The sequence below is a fragment of the Malurus melanocephalus genome, unplaced genomic scaffold (assembly GCF_030028575.1).
Source record: "Malurus melanocephalus ecotype Western Australia unplaced genomic scaffold, MMel_1.1 scaffold_2, whole genome shotgun sequence".
NCBI lineage: Eukaryota > Metazoa > Chordata > Aves > Passeriformes > Maluridae > Malurus > Malurus melanocephalus.
The window spans coordinates 6022918-6042491 of NW_026623234.1; the positions used below are offsets into that span (position 1 = coordinate 6022918).

The 19574-nt window shown below is 40.1% G+C and overlaps 1 protein-coding gene across 6 annotated transcripts in view; it reads left to right on the forward strand.

Moving 5' to 3' along the window:
• MIDEAS (mitotic deacetylase associated SANT domain protein) overlaps window positions 1–19574 on the forward strand; it is a 50903-nt gene that overhangs the window by 15425 nt on the left and 15904 nt on the right. For 3 of the 6 annotated variants that reach the window (XM_057366280.1, XM_057366236.1, XM_057366271.1), the window contains exon 2: window positions 13498–15205. In XM_057366280.1, the coding sequence (XP_057222263.1) occupies window positions 13733–15205 (1473 nt within the window). In that variant the 5' untranslated portion in view covers window positions 13498–13732. Of the gene's footprint in view, window positions 1–10275; window positions 10381–11317; window positions 11429–13497; window positions 15206–19574 lie in introns of all 6 variants that reach the window. The other 3 variants (XM_057366245.1, XM_057366253.1, XM_057366261.1) reach the window with 2 other exon arrangements.

Genomic DNA, 19574 nt, shown 5'->3' on the forward strand with positions numbered 1-19574 from the left:
TTTTCTCATGTGTTAGCTTCCCACGTATTGCAGCAGGAATGGAAACCAACCATCATACTTGACCTCAGCCTAAAATTGAAAGTGTGAATTCTTCAGTCCTTGGCCCCTGAAAGTGCTGCTCTGGGGAATCCCTGTCTCTGCACTGRTGCTACTGTGAGGCTTTATGCCAGCTCCAGGGTCACAAGTCTTGCAGAAGGGGAGCTGAAGAGTGTGGAAATCTTGCTAAAGCAGAGCTGCTGAGTTTAGAAATGTCTGCAGTAATACAAACTTAGCTTGCTACCTGCAGGAACTGTGCACATGTGGAAGCCATTCTTTTATCTTTTTTTTCCTGATGGTCTGGTGAGCAGATAGCAATGAGTGGGAATTTTCTTCGGATTTTTTGTTCTTTTTTGTGGCTCTGACAGTACTTTTGTGACTCTGATTTGTCAGGTTTTCTCTGCAAGGGAACTTTTTGTGCAATGTTCAAGATTTCCAGTAAGGCACAGAGAGAACAAAACCACAAATACAAATGGTTCAAGACTTAGGAAGAGGGTTGATTTAACGACTTAATCCACTGTAGTAGGTGAATGTCATCAGTTATGTGCAAATTAGTACTTGTTCTTTCTTTCTAAGTAATACTGTGACAGCATTCCTCATGCATAGCCCTCAAGGCTTGGTTCTGTTGTTGTTTTTTGTTTGTTTTTTTTTCCCCTAGTAAGTATCTGTGATAAAAACATGGTTTTTATGTAAAGGGGAAAATGAGACTTCCAATTTCATCTGTACTGTTTGCAGATTTAAAAAAACTCTGGGCCCTATTTTATTTCTTTTCTGTGAATTCTTGTTATATTTTACAGCCAAATGTGTGATGGTTCTGACCCTCCCTTCCCCCTCTCACCCCTTCAGTGACAAAAATCTGACATTTGCTGCTGCAGGTCAAAACAGTGGCTAAGGACCATGGTGCTCCCTGACTTCTGGGGCCCTCAGAAGGGGCAGTGGGAGCAGTGGCAGAGCCCTTTCCACAGGCTGCTGAAAGAATCCTTGTTCCTGTAGAACAGCTGCTGTGATCTGAGCTGTCTTCCTGCTGAAAATCAGTACAAGTGGCTCTTAACTCGTCTGGGTTAAAGAGAAGATTCTGTGAGAGGGTTCAAGGGGTGGAAGCTTGTCCCTGCACGAGTGAGCTCTGAACACATGGAGTTCCGATGCATCCGTTCCTTGTGGGCCTGAAAGCTGTTTCTTATTTGTGGCATCTCAGATGTTGCCGTTGTTGGAAAAGAACAAAATTCTTTTCGCTTGGAGTGGTGGTTGGGAAGGTGGTTAAAAAGATGGGAGGAATATACGTGTCATGGTAATTGCTAGACACACTGTCTTACAGGATTTAGGAGCTCCCTTGTTTTTATTCCTTGGTTCCTAATTGTGCTTTTATGTTTTTGGTGATCATAAGTGGTAAACAGATGAAAACATGTATCGACATTAAACTGTAGGTACTATTTGTACTTATAGTTACAAATAAATAAATTACTTCCCTTTTTTTCTTCATATGATTTTGTAATTGCATGCCTGGAAGGAATTGGGTGAGATTCTTCAGCATTGTTATCTAATACCTAGGCAAAATTAGTAACAATGTCATGATTACACCTGAATAGGTCTRCCTAGTATCCTGAATTGCTCTGTGTCCCCTGGACACCACCACAGCCAAGGCTAGCGTATGTGCACATATGTCTTATAGCTGAAAACTCTAATAAAAGCTAGCACAATATTTTTAGATCCACAATAAACCTGCGTTGACTGCTATATGCTTATCTTGAATTTATTATTATGCATGGCATACAGTCTCGTGGGTGGGCTGAAATAGGAAGAAAAGTTTTGGAGAGGTTTCATGTGCACTTTAGCCAGCCTTAAGATGGGATTTCAAACTGAGTAAGAGACTAAATATGACTGAAAGAGTAGGACACTAACATGACACTGTGTTAGGTTATCTCCTCTATCATAGACCTCTTCAGGCAAGTAATTTTAAAATCTCCCTCTCCCGGACTTACCTGTCTTCAATAAAAAGGGAATAATAGTAGTTCAGTCCCTTAAAGAGGTGTGGCCAGAGTAAGTGCATAAAGACTATACTTTTTAGTGCTGTTACACTCYRATTATGAGGCCATGCAACCATGTAAAATAGAAATTGCTGTAATTCAGTTTCTTTACTATAGTGCAGGAAGTGAAGCCATGGACAATAAGAGGAGTACACCTGGCTTAGTGTTGTGTTCTTTAAGAAGGGAAGTCCAAAACCCCAAGCAGTACAGATTATGCAAGYAGAAGAGCCCTTCCCCTTAGCAGGAAGAGCCTGCGGTTCCAGGCAGAGCTCGTGGACTTAGCAAAGGCATTATTAGAACGCTGCATCTGTGGAGTATCAGTTAGAGATTTCTAGTATGACACTGACACATGTATGTTAATGTTACAGCTTTTCTACAGGTGATCTTTCATGTGCTTTAGAAGATGTGACTTTTATATCAAAATAGCCTTAACATTTACATCAGGATGGGGAGAGTTTTACAGTGTACTTAAAAAGTAGTGTTCTTTACTGGTTTCTGAAATTTGGTATAACTGTTTAAAAGGAAGGTGCTTTATCTGAGAGCTTGCAAATGCTGTCTGTGGACAAAACAGATCAAAGAAATACAGAAGAATAATCTCATGTTGGCTATCGTTTTGCTTTTTAGTGCAAAACAGGCTGTTTTGTTTGTCTTTGTTTACTTGTTACAAATACAGAATATTGCACATGACACATGATGTTGATCAATGAAGTTAAATGAATTGGTGTTAATACATTGCTTTAACTGTTGCAAAGTATTRTGTAAATGGTGAGTATTCCAACAAYATGATGTTTGTTCGTGAACAAGTTCTTTCAAATACTTTCCCCAAGAGAAATTTGTCTGTGATGTAACAAGTTTTTCAAGTGGAGAACTGTGTAATGAATGTCAGCCTGCTGAGGAGAGATTGSATATTCATTCTTACTGTTTGGAGATTTGTTGAAAATAGTAGTGTCATCAAATGCTGTGGGACATAACCTGAACTAGTAACCTACTTGAAATAAGAGAATGCCATCTAGCTAGTGTGAAGAAACCTTTAGAATCCATTATCACAGAATCACAGAATGGTTTTCTTTGTTAGGGACCTTAAAGATCATCTCATTCCACCTGCCCAGCAAGGGCTGGGACACCTTGTGCTAGACCAGGCTGCTCAGAGCCCCGTCCAAACTGGCCTTGAACTAGATGACTAGATGTATTATGGATTGTAAAGAAGCATCAGTCTCAGAATTTCTTTGGTGTGAGAGGATCAGGATAATGGAATCCATATAGCTGAAGACATGATTAGTTCATTAGCCCTTCACTCCAACGTGAAAACTGCATTATGTGAGGGAATTTATTTTTTCCTTAATGTTTCATGATTTCTTTTGTAGATGGTGAAGTGTTTGTTTAGTGCAGATGATCTTATCAGCTTTTCCAGTAAGTTTCTTACCTTCCAATTATTCATGTCCTGTTTTGGTTTTTTTTTTTCACAATTTGCAAGGACTTGTCCTTCCTGTTAATAGTAATTACATAGTTTGTATCTTTAGCAAATACAGCTGTTCAAAGTGTAATGTGGTATTATTGAACCAAAATATTATGATCTCAATTAAAATGTATTTATATTCCAGGACTCACAGAGTGAGCTATTTAAGCGCAGGATACTTCTGATCTGCTTAACACTTACAGAATTTCATGTCCAGGTGGTTTAATGCGTAAACTTTGAATTTTCCTGCGGTATTGAAATTGCAACCTTAATTTTATGTTTTAGTAATGGCTGAGTCTTTTGCTCAGTTTAAAATTGCTTTGTAAGGGTTCTTAAAAGAGGACTCTTTTCGTCATGCTGTTATTGAATGACTTCTTTTCTTTATAGTTATAAAGTGCAGAATGAGTGGTTTGTTTGGTTTCAGGTAGGCTTGTTGAGCTGAATCTTTAGGGAATTTCTGACTGTGAGTACATAAGAGGCTGATGTCACTTATATTCCATAGTGGAAGTGCTTTGTAATGCTAGTAAGGATACAAATAAGCCACTACAGAAATGGAAGAGCTTTGTATTTGATCCAGTATTGKTGCCAACCATCTGCTCTTTCCTTCCTCCACTGAAATCCCTGTGGCTAAAAGAAGGATCAGGCAGGTGTCTGGCAGGTAACTGGCAGGGAACTCTGAATCCGGAGGCCTGGAGAGTGCTTTGATTCTTTAGTTAAAGATTARAAAATCAGAATGCTCTTTGAGCCCCTGGATTCTTAAAACCTTGCTGTTTTCCACCGCGTGATGATTCTGCTTGCCCATGTCTTTCAGTGCTCCTGCTCCCAGTATTAGTGTGCATTTGCTTAGCTGCATTGTTGTAATGCCTGACAGCCCCAGTCATAGCCAAAAGCTTGCTGTACCTTGTAACAGACCAGCACAGTAAAGAGACCCTTTTATAGTCAACAGTGACTGCAGGAATTCTTAAAAGACATAATTTTAGAAATCTGAACTAAAGCCCTGTCAGTTCTGTTAAAGACTGACTGCACTCAGTCAGTACTGTCATCTGTTCACTGCAAGTGTGTGGATGTGGGCAAACCAAGGTCAGCACTGCTTCAGCTTAGATAACTGCTGATAAACAAAGATATTTCTGGGTCAAGTGAGATACAGSCAGGCATGTGACAAAAGAAGGACTATGTTATTGTGTGACCTTTTTCCTTCATTTTTTTGCTTACTCCCTCTTCTTTGGTGACCACTACCCTGATTGCATCATGTTTGAAATTAGACTTCTAAGCTTCTTGTGGAAGAATCCCCATCTAGGCTGTTAGTSGCTTCTGTTAAAGATAATACAACTTTTATGACCCCAAAATACTTCATTAATATCAATGTATTGGGTTTCAAGTACTATCTCATTTTATGAACCAATTTGAAGTGTCTTGCTTAAGATCCACGTTTGTAGCAGAACTGGAAGCTGATCCCRTATCTCCAGGGTGCTGCCTTTAATTTAGTCTCAGCTATTGTCCAGCCAGACTCAGGTGAGTGATGATGCCTGCTTGATGGYCTTAAGAATGTCTCTGCCAAGAGCTAAGGCTGGCATATTGACTACATTTGTATTTCTCATGAGGAAACCTCTGAGATTGGAAAGTATCATTGTTTCTATGAACTTTGACCATTCTCTTCTCTTATTTGTAGCCCATTACCTCTTGCAAGCCTCAGAGGAATCTGTAAAACACTCAGACTTTGTTGTTCTGTACACTGGACATCTGTGCAAGCCTGCTTTCATGCTGGAGTGATGAAGAGGTTGAGATGGGAACAACTGAACCTGTAGCAATCTTTCCTGTTGCAGCTCAGTGCATTCAGATGTGTTTTCTTCTCAGGGCTGAAGTGCTGAGAGATTTGGTGTCTCTGGATTGTCCATACAATTTTGCAGCTGGTGTGTGGCAGGAGAGGCATTTGGAGTAAGAACATGTTGTGGTCATGTCAGCTATGTGAATGCGAGGGCAGGGAAAAGCTTTTGGCCTGCTCTTTGCCGTTCTGACTTTGGAGCCTGCTGTGATTCCAGCATGTTCATCTCTCTGTTGCTAGCAACTACCTTCCCAGACAGCTCCAAACAAAAAAGCTTAAAATAACTGTCTAAGGGCTTACAATGAGAATTGTTAACCCATTTCCAGTGGGAAAAAGTAAAGTTCATGTAACTTTACAAAGCCTGAAAGCAGGATTTCATACTCCACAATTACTGTGTTCATTCTGCACTCTAAGGCTATCCAAGCCTCTTCAGATCAGTGTTTATCATGACAGATTATAACAATRAATATTTAACTTCAGTACAGTTTATAAACATTAACCAATAGAAGAAATGTACCACGTACCTATTTTATTAAAGGAACAGCCTGGTCTGTGTTGCAAAGCCATGTTGTAAATAGGAGCTTTCCTGTGTATGTGCTTACAAGAGTCTGGTTTATGGAGCTGCCTCTCTTGTAGTGCAAGACAAAAGACAAATCTGGTGCAAATCATGAATCATTTGTTTTCATGAGATGAGCTTTGTGCAAAATGAGATGAGCTTTGTGCAAAATTTCAATTGTTTAGGAAATGTTTCTCAAAGTTTTGCTTGAAAAGAAATGAAATTGAAGGTCTTACATATCCGTTCAATAGCTGGTAGAAACAACATTGTCAGTTCCTTTAAAAAAAATCAGGCTGTGGCTTTTTCTTTTCCTTTTGTTATTTGTTTAATTATCTGCTAAGTTTTAAATTTTTCGTTTGTCTTTTTAGTAGTTTTTCTTCCTCATCCGTGCTGATTTTCTTCTGGTGGAGCTGTTTGTGTAAGTCAGGTTTTGTGTGGCTTGTTTGTTATAAGGACAAGAGTAATCAGCACTTAATGGGCATTTTCTTTGTAACAACTTTGTGTGTCTTCCTTATCCATTAGAACAAAACTCTATGGAAAATCCTAGGTGTGTTTTGGAAAGCAGGCCTCCAATGCTTATACTGAGTTTACAGCTTGAATTGAGGAAGACAATCCAAAAAAAAAAGGCTTTTTTGAGTGTTCATCAACAGTATATGACTCTTCTCTCAGAGAACTGTTATCTGAAAACTTCTCTTTGAGGTACATCTGTGATGCTTTAGATGCTGTAATTCAAAACACCAAAACTCTTCACTGTAACATCCTGCATCCTAGGATGGATCTGTGTGTTTAGAGGGAGTGTAGAAAAATTGTGATGATAGGGAGAAATAAAACCACATCCGTGGATGTAARTAGCAGGTCCAAATAGAATCAGAATGCATGCTTGGTGAATTCGAATACAATTGGAACAGAAATGTGCCTAATAAATAATGTCTGTAGGACGCATTTTCACTGTCACATCTTTATTGCATCCTTTTCTGCAAACCAAGATACCTTCTTTAAGTAGATTTTGTACTTCTCCTTGGATTGATTACTTCATGAAGTGTAGTTATGTTTCTATTTGGGTATGTATATTTTCTCCAAACAATATGGTAGTTCTACATTTTATGCTATTTTGTTTGCTGTGGGTAGTTGAGCTCTAGTGCTGCATGTCAGGCATGGTCTAGATTGGAGCAGTAGTTTGTGGCACCTAGTGGTGCAATACAAGGTACCTGATTTTGCTSGCATATTGTTCTTCACAGCATGACCATTTTCTCCCAGTTTCACCTTACAGAGCTGATGGGTTTCACTTTTGAGTCACTGGTTAGTACAGTGGTTTAATAAAGCTTTATTAATTCCCAGCCTCTGAAAATGGGAAAGTGAAAGTGGCAGCGAAGTAATTTTAACAGTGCTGCCCTCAGTGTCCTCAGGGCAGAGGCGCTCTTGTAGTCAGTCATAGCTTCAGTCTTTCTCTGCAGTAGAAATGGGCTAATCACATGAAAATTTGGCTTGGTCATAAACGTCTGCCATGCATACTACTTATTTAGGTATGTGTTTGCTAGCCCCAGGCAGGTACCTTCAGGAAACAGTGGAAGTTGTCAAACTTCCTGGATGCTGTGTTTTCCCTTTTGTTGTCTTTCTGTCTGCAGCCTTCCTTTCATCTCTTTGTCTTTATTACAGGCCTGCTGTAGGATTTCTGTTTTTTTTTTCTATGCAATGTTAAGTAAGCCTTCCCCATTTCATAGGCTTTATTGATTCTAGGACTTTAATCTGATAAATTCCCTAGATTAGTTTCTTATTTGGAAGTGTTGGGGGAGATGATTGATACCTGCTTACATTCTTTTGTAGTGGGCTTCTTTTAAACGTTGGACTGTTCAGTTGGTTARTTTTGCTTGTTTCTTTTGGGCTTCAGCTGTCACTCTTCTGTAGTGCTAGAATCCTGGAAGATACACCTTTTGCTATAGAGACAGGCATTCTAGATGTCTGGGAAATGCCATATCATTTGGGATAAGGTGACAGGAACATAAAACCATTGTCTTTCATTTATGTTTTTGGCTTTCTTGCACACTGCTGTGTTTTTGTAATTGCTTCCTTTCTTCAGGACATAGATTGCTGTGCTTTGCTGTATAGAATTTACAAACGTGGTTTATTTTCTGTGCTGTGCTGTTATCCTTCCTGTTCAAGGTGTCTGAAGGTGGTGAGTGGGAGGTTGCAAACAATCTGCAGGAATTTTGATGTAGCTAACTGTCTGGAAGAAAATGTGATAAAGTGAGTGTGCTGGAGAGGCTTTGGAAGGAGTGCTTGAAGCTGTTTTCATATGTAGATCAAGTATAGGCTATGTGCAGTAAGCTTTGCAAATCTTTTACAAAACACAAAAACTGTCTCATGTTTTCATCCTTTCCTCTATTCTTACTCAGGATTGTTGCTAATGGTGCTGGTGGTTTTACAGAGGCAGATTTCTGCTAGTTGGAACAAGTTTCTTATTTGTGATGCCCTGTAAGCCTGCAGTCATTTTCAAAAATGCAAACCACAGAAGCCAGAAACAAAACCTACCCTACTGAGCCTCYTCTGACCTACTGCACTTAAGGAATTAAAAGTTTTGCCCTTTCTGCACATGTGTAAATAGCACACCCAATTTTTATCTTTTACAGGTMGATTTAATTAAACACATGTTTTCTAGTAGGTTTGAAGGGGAACGGGTAGCTAGTATACTATATGTTGCTTAATTTTTGACCTTGCTTGTTGTGTAATCTTAAAAGTTAGTTACTGTTTCTCTTTCTCATTAGTAAAATGTGTCTTATAATTCTTAACGCGTTTCATAAATGTGAGGTTTGACCGTAATAATGAGTAAATTGGAGAAGAAAGGTTTGATTGCTCTGTTTCAGAAGGACATGGGGTAGCTTGCTGAACTTGTCTTAAATGTAATGATTTTCTAGTAATCTATTCATCATCATCATGAAAAGTGATTGAGCTGCTTACAGGGGAGAATCGTCATTTCAGTTGCTGGCAGCAGGAGGACTTAGTGAGAAATGATTGTCATCACCCTGATTTGACAGATTCCCTGGGAGGAACTGTGACAGTATTGTTGCAGTTAAAGCTGAGAATATACATTAGCTAGAATTCAGGAATTTTATTTTACATGAAGAAACCCTGGACTAGAGGAATTTAGAAGCTAAGATGGTGGAATAAAAGATTGTCTGCAACTGAAACTACAACTTATTATTCTCAGTGTGCTTAATTTTGCTGAAGTTTGATGAGAAAATGAGTTTCCTGACTCATTTCTGCAGCCTTCTGCAGAGAGAAATGTCTGCAAATGATCTCAAGGAAAAGGAAGAATGTGCACAGTTTGAACTTGCTTGTCATGCCAATATAGGTGGCATAACAAATATAGGTGGCATAACAAATAGACTAAACAAAGCATGAGACAGCACAGCCCTCAACAAGTGAGCCAAAGAGTAAAGTTTAAGGTTACTACAGTGTGTGAGGTCATGAACTTGATATGAAACCATGCAAATATACATATGCRTAGTTAAGAGAATATTTGGAGAAATGGAATAATGGTGGATAGTTATTAAATTTACAGGCAACAAGTTTTAAAGAGAGGCTGAGATATTTCWCTTTAAATGGTTACCATTGAGTGTTTTTAATTTGTCCCCTAAATCAAATAATCTTTAACTTTAGTTAATGTTTTAGAGCAAATTCTTCAGGCTAATGATAAATGGTGACAAGACTGTTGCACTCGATASGGATGTCTCAATGATTCTGATTTGGGTTGAGTAAAATCTGCTGATGGGTGGTCTGGACTGGTAACAGCCTGGTGACTGGCTTTGAGTGTCTGTGCCCTGCACTGCTCAGATATCTCTGCTTTGAAAGGCCTTCATCATTTCACAACAGAATYTTTGGTGCAGTCAGAGACTCCTCTTAGTCCTGTTGTATACCTCAGGAAGTCCTTCAGCATTCTTTGCCTAAATGTAGCCCATATGGAGTTTTATATGTGTTTATGATTTTCTTTAACATGCTAATGCAGATATGCTAGAGAGGTTTTTAGTTAAAAATGCTGACTCTAGCTTCTCTCAGTAAGGTGCCCTGGGTTACTTTCCTGATGTATTTTTCAGTTCAGAAAATACTTCATGTGTGCCCACTGGATATATGTGTATGCAATTTGACATTCTTTTTAGATGTAGAAGAGAAAGTCTTGCAATATGAAAAATTCTTGAAATCTGAAAATACTTACAGCATTAAAGGAGGTGATGTACAGTTTGTATTCATCTGAAGAAAGTTCAGGAGAAATTCTTGAACGTCGGAAGCTCGTGGAAGTGAAAATAACTGATGATGTTGCRTGCCAAATCTTAGAGTTATTAAAACAAAGTATACTGATGCTAGGTTCTGCTTCTTCTCTGTGCAGTGTAGAAGCAATGCTAAGTATCATAACACTTCGGTATATTTGGAGGCAAGACACAGTATCTTCTGGGARTACAGTATTGGAACTGGCTCTGTGTTTTATCCAAAGGTAAGGAATGGTCAGGGGTGTACTGCTCCAAAGCACGTAAGCCTGGAAGTGTGTTGCCATTTTACTGTGCTACTGCAGGCTGACTCTTGTGCTGAAATTAAAGTAAAACAAAACAGAAAAAAACCCCAAAGCTGGTAATTGGCTAGGATGACGATTGTGTGAGCTCATTCCCCCAACCTCAGGGAGGGAAGCCTGTTTAGTCACAGCTAACAGTGCTCATGCAGTGCAGCTGCCAAGTATGAGCTTTCCTGAAGCCATAGTCATGCTGCAACTTGAGCATTTATCAYTGCAGCTTAAAGTATGGACTGTTATTATTAGGATGACATAGAAGATTTTTTCTGCAGTTTTTCTATATAGGAAGAACTTTTAAAATGCTAATTTTGTGTTTTCTTTTGCCATCAAATACAGCATGCACCAAATCCTCTATTATCTTGATGATCTCTTAGGACATAGTTATTTTTACATTTAACTGGGAGAACTGGGACTTTCAGTAAGCATGTCTTGTTTCAAAGTACCTTAAATCTCTTTTCTCCCTGGTAATGTCCTTTTCACTATGCTGGGTTTCATGCTGAATAACAAATTCAGTTATACATATTCCTTTTTCTCATTTAGGTTATCTCTGGACTTGCTCCTTTTTRCACTTTGCATCTTAATACTTTTGTCAGATCTCTTTCTCAGATTGCTGCAGTTCTGACTAGTCTGAGTTAGACCTTATGATGCTGGGATCTTTTTATCCAGTAATAGAGAAAGCAGATCCAAAGTCCACACAAGGGTAGGTTTGAAAAATTGTGCTACGCCAATGCTTTCTCACTAACATGAGAGTCCTCTTGCTAAAGGTCTTCTGGATACTTTTCTGTGTGTTAGCTGTAAATCTGAACCMCAACTATTAAGAACAGCATCAACTGGACTTTTTTTTTCTTTTTTCTTTTTTTTTAAGGTTGAAGACAAGGACCCTTGAAGTTGAATGCCATCTTTTTGACAATTATTATTGCATTTTTCTTCWAAGTATTGAAAATCTACAGCAGAATTTCAGAAAGCTGCCTGGCAGGTTAAAACTTGATCTGGTGGAAATGTCTTCTGATATAGAGAAAAGCTTGCATTCTTTTTATCAAAATTATGATACTGATCAATACAAAAACACGTAGAAGCATCAGGGTTAAAAGGAAAAGGTTCAYGTAGAAAGAAAAGCTTGCCTAGTTTGGCCAGAAAACCAGCTTGTGATGTTTTCACAAAGTAAGACTGTCAGAACCCACTCTTAATATTACCTCAGATATTGAGGTTRTTTGTATCTCTGATACAATTGCAGTGCTGCAAAATGCAAGGAGAGAAGATAACATTAATGCTTCTGAGAGGCATATAGCAGCCTTTCCAGCTCTACATTTTTGCTACCAGGCATTCARTTCCCAGCTGTAAGATGTTTTTTCCTCTCCTAGTGAAGTTTTGAAGTAGGAAAAACTTACTTTATGAAATCTTCATTTGTGTACTAGTTGCAGTTTAGAGAGAATTTTCCATCTCACGTGTTCATAATTTCTCCTAGAGTTATTTTCGTCCTGTTGTGAGAGTCTTGGAAAATGAGCCGAGACACTGTGCTTAGAGGAGGGAGGAATGCCCTGGCTCAGTGATGCAGGGTGGCAGAGGTCCATGGGTTGCAGCCAGGGTGAAGGGGAGGTAGTGTGGGGGAACAGCTATGTAACAGCCTGAGGAAGTGAGTCACTTCACTCTGAAACACAGTCCCATGGTTCCAGTAGCACTGAAGCCAAGCTTGGCCTCTGAGGTGGAAGTTGCATAAGTTAATTAAAACTCTTTGTCTTTTCCTCCTCCTTGTGTTCCCAACCCCACCTCAGTGTTAAAACCTGCACTGTACCCATATCCGTCTGAGGAAGCTCAGGTTACAGGACTTCAGTGTGGTATATAATTTTGGTTTATTATTTCTCATTTTAGAAAGAGAGATAAGTAAATTGCAGGCTTCATTGGAGGGGATGTGTGTGTTAGTCTTACCTGCTCACTCAAGAGAAACTTGACTAAATAGCCAAAGGGATTTAATAAGTTTTTAACAATTCAGTATTATTTTTCTGGAATATAGGATCAATATGAATTAAAGCGGAACAGAGTGCTCACTGAAAAGGATAGAAATAGAGACTAACACTAGAGTGATAGTAGTAGTAGTGTTTAAGAATATAATTGAATTTAAAAATAAACATCTGAAAAGACTTTAGGTGTCCAAATAGAAATACTGGTGTATGTATGTGTTCACACATTAGACCTCAATCCTGCAAAGATAGCCTCTTAGAGCTTGTGGATAACTTTGCTTCATGGAAGAAGAGGGTAGGAGGGTAGAATTATCGTAGAGTGCCTGTTCTGAAAAGTCTTTCTCCTGTTATGCTTGTAGCCTTACACTGACAGATCTTTGCTGATGTCTGGGAGCAGCTGTAACAAGAGCAGCTGCCTGAACTACCTTTCAATGAGCATGATCTGAGCAGGAGCAGTTGCTCTCAGCTGTTGAAGAAAACATCTGAGAAAGCAACAGGTTGAGCAGGCCCTGTCTCCAGTGCTKGGATGCTGGGTGGGCAGTTCTTAACTGGAAAGCATCTGTAATGTTTCCTGGGGGKGTGGGGGTGTGACTGATGGGCTGTTGCCTGACCCTTTTCCTTCAGAATACTGAACTGAGCATCTTGCTGCATGTTTGGCTGCAGCCTTCATGTACATGTGTGTCTTTTTAAGGTCTTTGGGAAATGTGGCCTTTTGGCAAGCCATGAGGGTTTTTTGTCTTGTGGTTTTGAGTTGAGATTAAAACCAGATTATTCTGGCTGCAGGAAAACATTGAAGTAATTGGCCAGATCAGAGGTAGTTTAAGAGTAAAGCTTCCAGAATGAACTTAAGCGATTAGTCAGAATTCTGCGTGCAATTGGGAGTTGCATCATGCAAGCACAGTGTGATATCTATTTTGTAAAACCAATTCGTTTTGTTTTGCAGGTCAGACCTGTTGTTTCTTCCATGCTTTATGCTGTTCTTCATTTCCAGGGGAAATGGGACAGACAAACCCATTGCTTATCACATGAGTGTCCATAGGCTGGTCATGTTTGTTGATGATTCATTGCAATTGTTTCTCTATTTCAGGACCTGTAACTAAGTGGACCCTACTGACCTCTGAGCCACAGAGTATAAGAGTGAAAAGAAGTGGTGGAAGCACACAAAGGAAAAGGAAGTGAATGTACTTTCATCAGGTCTTCTTCTCTGCCCTTTATTACTAAAGCTGAATGGAAACGACAGGCTGCTGTGCCTTTCCTCCCCCAACCTCAGGGATGGGTGGATTGTAAATACTGTGTGTTTGGCTGGGAGAGTAGGCTGAACCATGAATCTTCAGGCTCAGCAAAAGTCTTCAAGCAAAAGGACTGGGAAACGAGTTSCCTATTTTAATGAGCAGGACATAGCTGTGTCGTCAAAAGAACCACAGCAGCAGCTTAAGGAAGGACARTACTATGGTCACGGAGGGAATATACCAGTCTCCCAAACTATGGAGATTTCTCATGCAGGAGGATTAACAAGTACACCCAACAATGTCGCTTTGATGAACTCTGTTTACAATCAAGATAGGGGAGAATCAGTGATGATGCCCCAGTCAGTAACAGCTGTCAAATGGCAGAATTCACTAATGGGAAACCGGCTGCCAGAGAGGGGTGACAGCCACTGGCAGTCTGCACCTTCAATGTGGAACCATGGTATGGTTTTTGGGGGCAACCCAAAAGGTCCGCATTCTAATACTGGTGCCCCAGGCTTCTATGGCCACCCAGAAGCCCTTAAAAGAAATCAAGAGAAAGGAGTGTTCGTGTCACAGYTGGACTTATATGGAGATGCTGTCCAGCAAATGATGTCCCAGAAGGCTCAGCTGGAACAACAAGCCCTGGTTAGACAACAAGCTCAAATGAATTCTTTTCATCAGATGCAGAAACAGCAGCAGCAGAATCAAAGTCTGCCATTGCAGCCTTTCCAACTTGCATTTGGTCACCAAGGCCAAAAGCAAGGTCTTCCTGAGYTGTTACATGTCTTTCAAGAAGCTCCAACATCTTCCAGTCCAGCATTTACTGCCCAACAAAAACAGCAAGCTCTTCCCCAACTACAGCTCTTTGAAAATTTCTATCCGCAGCAGCAGCAGCAGCAGCAACAACAGCAGGCTGCCACACAAGCCTTTGGACTGCAGCAAACAACTTCCATGGCACAGCCTCATGTGGCAGCTGCAGCACCTCAGCATCACATGATGGCACACCAGTTTCAGCAAGCAGAGAGGAACCAGGAGCTATTCAAGGCATTAACAGAGCAGAACCAACAGACTGTGCTACCTCAGACCCAGATTCCCTTTCCGAGAAGGTCACGGAGACTCTCCAAAGAAGGTGTCATGCTGACATCTACAGGAGAAGTGTTGACTTCTAAGCAGGCAGATGAACAACCTGGCAATTTATTTCTGCAACACTGGCAAATCAGCAAACATCAGCAAGACGTCCCATTACAACAGCCACCTGAGTCATTGGCCCACAACAAAAGCGGCTATTTGCACCCCAAAAGATTGGATATGGGGCAGAAGGATGTCCTGACCAATAGTGAGCAGTGCCAGATGGAAACAGACAGGCAAGCTGCAGCACAGAATGGTAGAGATGAGGAGAAACAGGGAGCAGCAGCTGAAGAAAACACTCAGAGAACTAATGATTTTCAGGGTGTCAGAGGTGGTGTAATCCAGAGTACTCGACGCAGACGACGTGTTTCTCAAGAAGCCAATTTGCTGACTTTGGCCCAAAAAGCTGTTGAGCTGGCTTCTCTTCAGAATGTCAAGGTAAGCTATAGACCCTACCCAATATAGCACATTTTAGACTACAAAACAGGGCCGAAATGAAAGGAATTTATGCACATATTCAGGATAGGATGATACCTTGAAATGTGCAGCAGGGACAGCTCTGGAGACSAGGCATGTAAGTTCAGATGTGGGAGAACAGAGATGTAGTGCAGTGAAATCACTAAAGGACAGATTTGTTTCGCTGACATCAAATGTTATTTTAGCCCATGACATCAAAGTATGGATGTTTTCAGCTTAGGTCTCAAGGTAATCAGGAATTTTGAGAGGCAAGTRTAAGCAGTTTACTTGTCTTTTTACCAATTTAACATTCTCTTTCTTTTCTGTTGAAAGACTTAGCTTACACGGCAGTTTTTCACTTCTGAAAAAGTTTCTAGAATGTGCTATCTAAAAATTACATAATGCAATTTACATGTTCAGTATTTAACAAATATTAAAAATCTAAGAAAGCTTCACTTACATGGAGAACCTATACCAGGACATAGGTCTGGTGTATACTGAACATCTACCATGACAAACGTCTGTCTCATGCAGCTTCCTGTTTCTGAGGGTTGTAGAATGACCTGTCAGTCTGTAGACTTCCTGTAGGACTTAATGGGGAAGAGATCTAGTGCTGGTTAATTTGGTAGTTCAGTACTCTTGTCATTTTGATATCCCTTCAGTCTAAATTGTACAGTCTAAATTCCAAATGGCAAGATGATAGAGTTCAAAATTAAGTAGCCTATTGGGAGACAAGCAGAGGGATTTTTGGAGCTGGGTGGGGATTGTTTTTGAAAGTTTTCTTACAGTTGTGGTTTGACTAATCTTTCATTGAGTGCCTGTTATGAGACACACTTTTCTCCTTGGAAGCCTTATTGCCAAAGGCTGATGAAATACAGATGTTACATGAGCTAATTTTACCTACAGTTTTGACACTTGAGTTGTTATCCAGTCAGACAACAAAGGGAAGGGCATTTTATTCCCTGTTTTGCTCTCATCATAGTCTTTTTCCTAGTTTGTGTGTCACTGTTTTTCCCATCTCTTCCTGAGAGCAATGTGCTGTTTGAGTGAAAAAACTGAACTGATAAACAATGAGGTGAATATCCATAGCCTCCTCTATCTCTAGCGCAGCAGAAAGCAAACAGTGACTGTTCATCGATKCTGTCTTCAATCCTTTTTGCTCCAGCTCCAGTTGAACAAGCAGATTTGATAAACAGCTGGTTGTATGTAGTAGCATGGTGTATTTGCTGATACTTTGCCAGCCATTGTGTGGTTACATTGCAGAAGGCCTGCAATTCACATTGCACTTGGATCACTAACAGAGTGTCAAGAAGAASCAAATAGAACTTCTAGGAAAAGGCCCTGAGAGATGAAGCAAAAAATTGGCCATTTGAAGGCAYGTCTGCTTGCAGTCTGATTCATAATGTAAAGACCAGAGAAGTGTTTTGACAGATGCTCTTTTGTTCTTTGCAGTTATGCAAGCAGCTTCCGTAATGGCACTACCAGAAGGACTCTTTATGCTTAGATCTCTTCAGGCTTTCAGGATGAGTTTTTGAAAGATGAGTAAATTCTTACCAGAAGTCTGATGGATTTTACATCTTTAAGGGGTTGAATATTGTGTGAGGGAGAAAAAAAAAAACCCAACTCCACATTATCTGAATGAGAGTAGTCTGCTCCTCTTACAAGTGTCTTTCGGTTGAAAATGACCTAGAAGTCTTCTATGCATAGGTTATCTGAAGAGTGTGTAGAGTGTGTAGAAGGCTGTAGAGTTAAATTACTGATTAAAGAAGAAAACATTTATAATTTGAACCAACTGTTTGAACATTCGCTGTCTAGGTATGTGTACCTTATGCAAAGACAGTATTCTGGGCAGTAGTATCTGTCTACATGCAGTCTCACATCTGATGCTTTGCACCAGAGCTGCCTGTGGCTCCTTTTTTTTTTTCAGGTGGTACAAGTTTTTTGCTGCCTACAGGCYGCAGTAAATTCCCAACACTTAGTTTAATGGTTTCAGTGTGATTTGTTGTCTTCAGAAAGTACAGAGAACTTTCCTTGAATCTGAATGGTTGTCTTAAAGGGTGACTGAATTTAATATTGCTTTATGGAAGGAAGACAGGTTTTGGTTTCCTGGCTGCTTTCTCCTGGCACAGGGCAGGGAACCAGCTGCTACAAACAAAAGGAAAAAAAAAAGTTTTGTTTGCAGAAACAAATACATTATTATGTATTATCTCACCTCCTTAATTGACTGCAGACAGAAGCTGCCTCTACTTGATGCAGATGATTCAGAGTGATGGCAGAAAGCACTCTGTGGGCAGGTGTTTTTCAAAGGCTGGTGTGGTTTCTTATCTCATCACAGAAGTGGCCTTGGAATTGTTCTTCCAGCTTGCAGTTGCAGTTGGGTTTTTTTCTGTGAATAATAAGTTTTTTAGAAACAGCTTCAGGAATATATAGGATTGATGCCAGAATGTCTAATGGGTTTCTGTGGATTTCCTGGAGGATCTAGATGACCACTTCATCCCTCAGTATTTATTCAAGAGTCTAAATGAAAGTGCATGTGAAGTGCATGAAGTGAATGTTGCATTTGCTGCAGTTATCCAGCAGCCCTCCTGCCCCAAATTCTGCAACAGGGGTGCTGAGGTAGCTCAAAATCCCCTAGCAGGTCTACAAATGAAGGTCCCATACCTTGTTCAGACACTCTTTTCTGCTTACCTCTGAGAGTAATCAATAGTTAGGAAACTATTTAGGATTTGGAACAAAAGGCTTCATTCCAAAATTAGTCATGTCCCCTCCTAGTAAACCTTAGGTATGTGTGAACTTTCGTCATTAGAAAAGCTCTGGTGTGGACCAGAACATTTTTAAGGATGTCTCAACTATTTATATTGAGTTCCCACTGCTGCCTACTCTTCATGTCTCCTTTTCTCTGGGAGGGGTCATCTCTCCCATCATTAAAAGAGGAGCCCTTTGCTGATTGCCCCCCAGTCTTGAAAATAAAAGGAGCATGGTTAGCCAGTCATGAAGCCATAGGGAAGTAACTTCTTTTGTGTGACTAGCTGCCATAATTTCTTCCCTGTCAGCAAATTAGTTCATGTCTCTTGATCCAGAGAGGTCTGTGTAGCACACAGAAGTACCTGAGGTTTGTAGATTGGTCAGAATTGGTGCTTGTCCACATATTCACATTGTCATTACGTGTTTTATTGCTGTACCCATGAAATGTGCCAGAGTGCTTGCACTAGTAACAGCTACWTCAGGTGGGAAAAAAGTAACTTGGCTAAACCCAAGATTTTTCTTTTCAGTCTAAACAATGTAATGTGAATACACTTCTCTAAACAGTGGTTCAAAACTACTGGGTGCAGATCTTGCTGCTAGAAGATGAGCCCAGAGCTCTTCCAGGAATTTAACTAGGCTTCAGTAATAAGGTGATAGCTAGGCCTCAGTAATAAGGTGTTATYAATTGTTATCTATTTCCCTGATGAATGGGGGCCTTTGTAGGGCAGCATGAAGCCGTATGTGAGGGGGTTCTTCAAGTACAGGCAGAACTAGCGGGCATAGATGTCTTTTTCCAGTAGATGATCTGTTCATGTGTTTAAAAGGCATTCTTGGTAGACTCTTTCTCCTGAAGTGGAGAAGGCTACGAACATTTTCAAGAACCCTTTGCTGTCTACAACTAGTGGATTCTAGTGATGTCTGTCAGCGTGATGAAAATGGCAAATACCCTCCAAATCCAATATTGGTATTTTTATGTGAAAATACAGGTGGCTGTCACAAGGCTGAAGTGAATAGGTCCTCAGAGCTCATTAATTTCTCCTGAAGCACAGTTTAGGACAATGGATGCCACCTGTGGCTTTACGGTTGAGTGTTTCATCAATGTGTGGTAGAGTGGACATCTGCAGTGTCTGTGAAAAAGCAGTCAGACTTCTAAACTGCATGGTCAGTTACGGGATAAACCTGTCTGTGCACMCTTAGCCCAACTCTATCCTTCCTCCATTCCCATCTACTTGGAGCTCAATTTTCTAGGACTTCCATAAATAAAACAGACATGGAAGCTGTAATATCAGGGCAAAATGTGCTGGCTTGCATTTATACCTTGTTGATTCTGTTGAGCAAAAGTACTTCAGGCTTAGGCCTGGTTAGACAACAAAACTCAGAAATTCTAGTTATAACAAGGAAAGTTGCTTTTGTCCTGTGAATCAGAAAAAAGCTGAAGCAAAGAGCCAGCTGGGTTGGGTTGAGTTTTTTTTKKTTKGTTTKTTTTTGTCGTTTTTTTGTGTGACAGATATAATTAAGATATTATCATGGTTCAGTCTTCCCTGGAGCAAAATCCAATATTTGAAATTATTAAACTGCAGATTTTGATCATTAGTGAAACTGAAAG